We start from the raw sequence: 1,619 nt of genomic DNA on the forward strand, positions 1-1,619 counted from the left end.
AAAAGTTGGGGGGAGATCAGAAAAGTTAGAAGGGGGAGAAGAAAAGTTTCCCCGCCCCTCCTCTTCCCCCTCCTACAGAGAAGGTCTACACCAAGCCAGGTGTCCTAGGACGCCTTCCAAGGGCACTGGGTTTCTAGAGTCCCCACATCAGTCTTGAGTTCCCTCTGGCTTTTGCCTGCCCATTCTCAGGCTCTGCCTCACCACCTTCTCCCGCCCCCAGTCCTTCCTCCACTCCCCCACCCCCAGGCGACCAGAGAAGACCCCGCCCACCGACTCCCAGTTCTAGGACCATCCACGAAAGATGCCAATCACAGGCAGCTTTAGCCAGATTCCCAGCAAACAAAATAAAAAAAACTCCAAACCCCTCAAAACCCCAACGAACAGGTTGGAGGCAGAACGGAAACGAGTCAACACAGCAACCTCCATCCAGTGCAGGAAGAAAACTCCGTTCACACAGGCACTTAGGAGCCCCTGCGTGGAGACGGCAGGTGGCCTCTGCCTACCCAAAGGACAAGAAGCACCCCAGTAGGAACTTTAAAGGGATGGAAATCTGTTGCCTGTTCCGCTAGGAAGAGCGTCTGCCAGGCGCAAGGTGGCTGTTGGCGGCTAGCGCGCTCTGCGCATGCGCAGGCCCGCCGGGAAGCACTGCCCAGTCGCCGAGTAAGTTGCATTCCTTGAATCCTCGCAGAAAAGGCAATTCTTTCACCAGAGTTAGGAATGTGGGCAGCACAACATCGAGAGAGTCTGGGGCTGCTCTCTTTCCCTGTGATGATTGCCATGGTCTGTTGTGCACACAGGTGAGCTGCTGTTGCTGAATCTCTCTCTCTCTCTCTTTTTTTTGCTGGTGTTTTCCTTTTCCCATGCCCGCCGGATCCTGGATCTTGCTCCTCGGGGGTAGGTGTGCCTGTCTCTCTCTGTGTCTGCCCGCAGTGTGTTCTCGTGTTGAACACGGTCCCTACTTCTTCCCTCCAGCGCCAACGAGCCCAGCAACATGTCCTACGTGAAAGAGACGGTGGACAGATTGCTCAAAGGATATGACATTCGCTTGCGACCGGACTTCGGAGGTAACGCTTCATCTTGGCTCAACCTGTCCCCCTTTCCCAGCTCTCCCTTTTGGTCAAAGATAGATGGCGGGGGGAGGGAGGAAAAAAGCATGTCCTCTTGGCCAGCGTGCCCCGAGCCCTGGCCCACACGCACACGCCGGACCCCCAGTCTCCGGCGCGGGGTCCCGGCTGAGCCGACCTTCCCGGCCCGACACGCCCTCGGCACCGGCGCCGCATCACGCGCGGGCCACACCTGTCCTCGCAGGCTGCCCCCTGCGGAAGGGGAGGCAGATGGGGGCGGGGGGAAGGAAACCCGCTAGGGAGGTAGTGAGGGTTGGGAAGACCCCCGCCACCTCCCCCGGCCCGCTGTCACTCAGCGATTCTGCCTCTCATGGGGCCCCACCTCCCCGGCAGGGCCCCCCGTGGACGTCGGGATGCGGATCGATGTCGCCAGCATAGACATGGTCTCCGAAGTGAACATGGTGAGTGGCCTCCCCGCGGGCCCGCGGCCCGGCTTGCGCAGCTGCGACACGGACCGACCCCCGCGCGCTCCGCGCTTCCCGGGCGGTCGCCTCG

The 1,619-nt window shown here is 60.6% G+C and overlaps 1 protein-coding gene across 3 annotated transcripts in view; it reads left to right on the forward strand.

Moving 5' to 3' along the window:
- Positions 1-379: 379 nt before the first annotated feature.
- The window catches only part of GABRB1 (gamma-aminobutyric acid type A receptor beta1 subunit), a 394,157-nt gene continuing 392,917 nt past the window's right edge, over positions 380-1,619 (forward strand). For 2 of the 3 annotated variants that reach the window (XM_008065016.2, XM_008065017.2), the window contains exons 1-3: positions 380-797; positions 973-1,064; positions 1,458-1,525. In XM_008065016.2, coding sequence (XP_008063207.1) covers positions 718-797; positions 973-1,064; positions 1,458-1,525 — 240 coding nt within the window. In that variant the 5' untranslated portion in view covers positions 380-717. The remainder of the gene's footprint in view (positions 798-972; positions 1,065-1,457; positions 1,526-1,619) is intronic. The other variant, XM_008065018.2, reaches the window with a different exon arrangement.

The sequence above is a fragment of the Carlito syrichta genome, unplaced genomic scaffold (assembly GCF_000164805.1).
Source record: "Carlito syrichta isolate Samal-C Ts95f unplaced genomic scaffold, Tarsius_syrichta-2.0.1 Scaffold308133, whole genome shotgun sequence".
Lineage (NCBI taxonomy): Eukaryota > Metazoa > Chordata > Mammalia > Primates > Tarsiidae > Carlito > Carlito syrichta.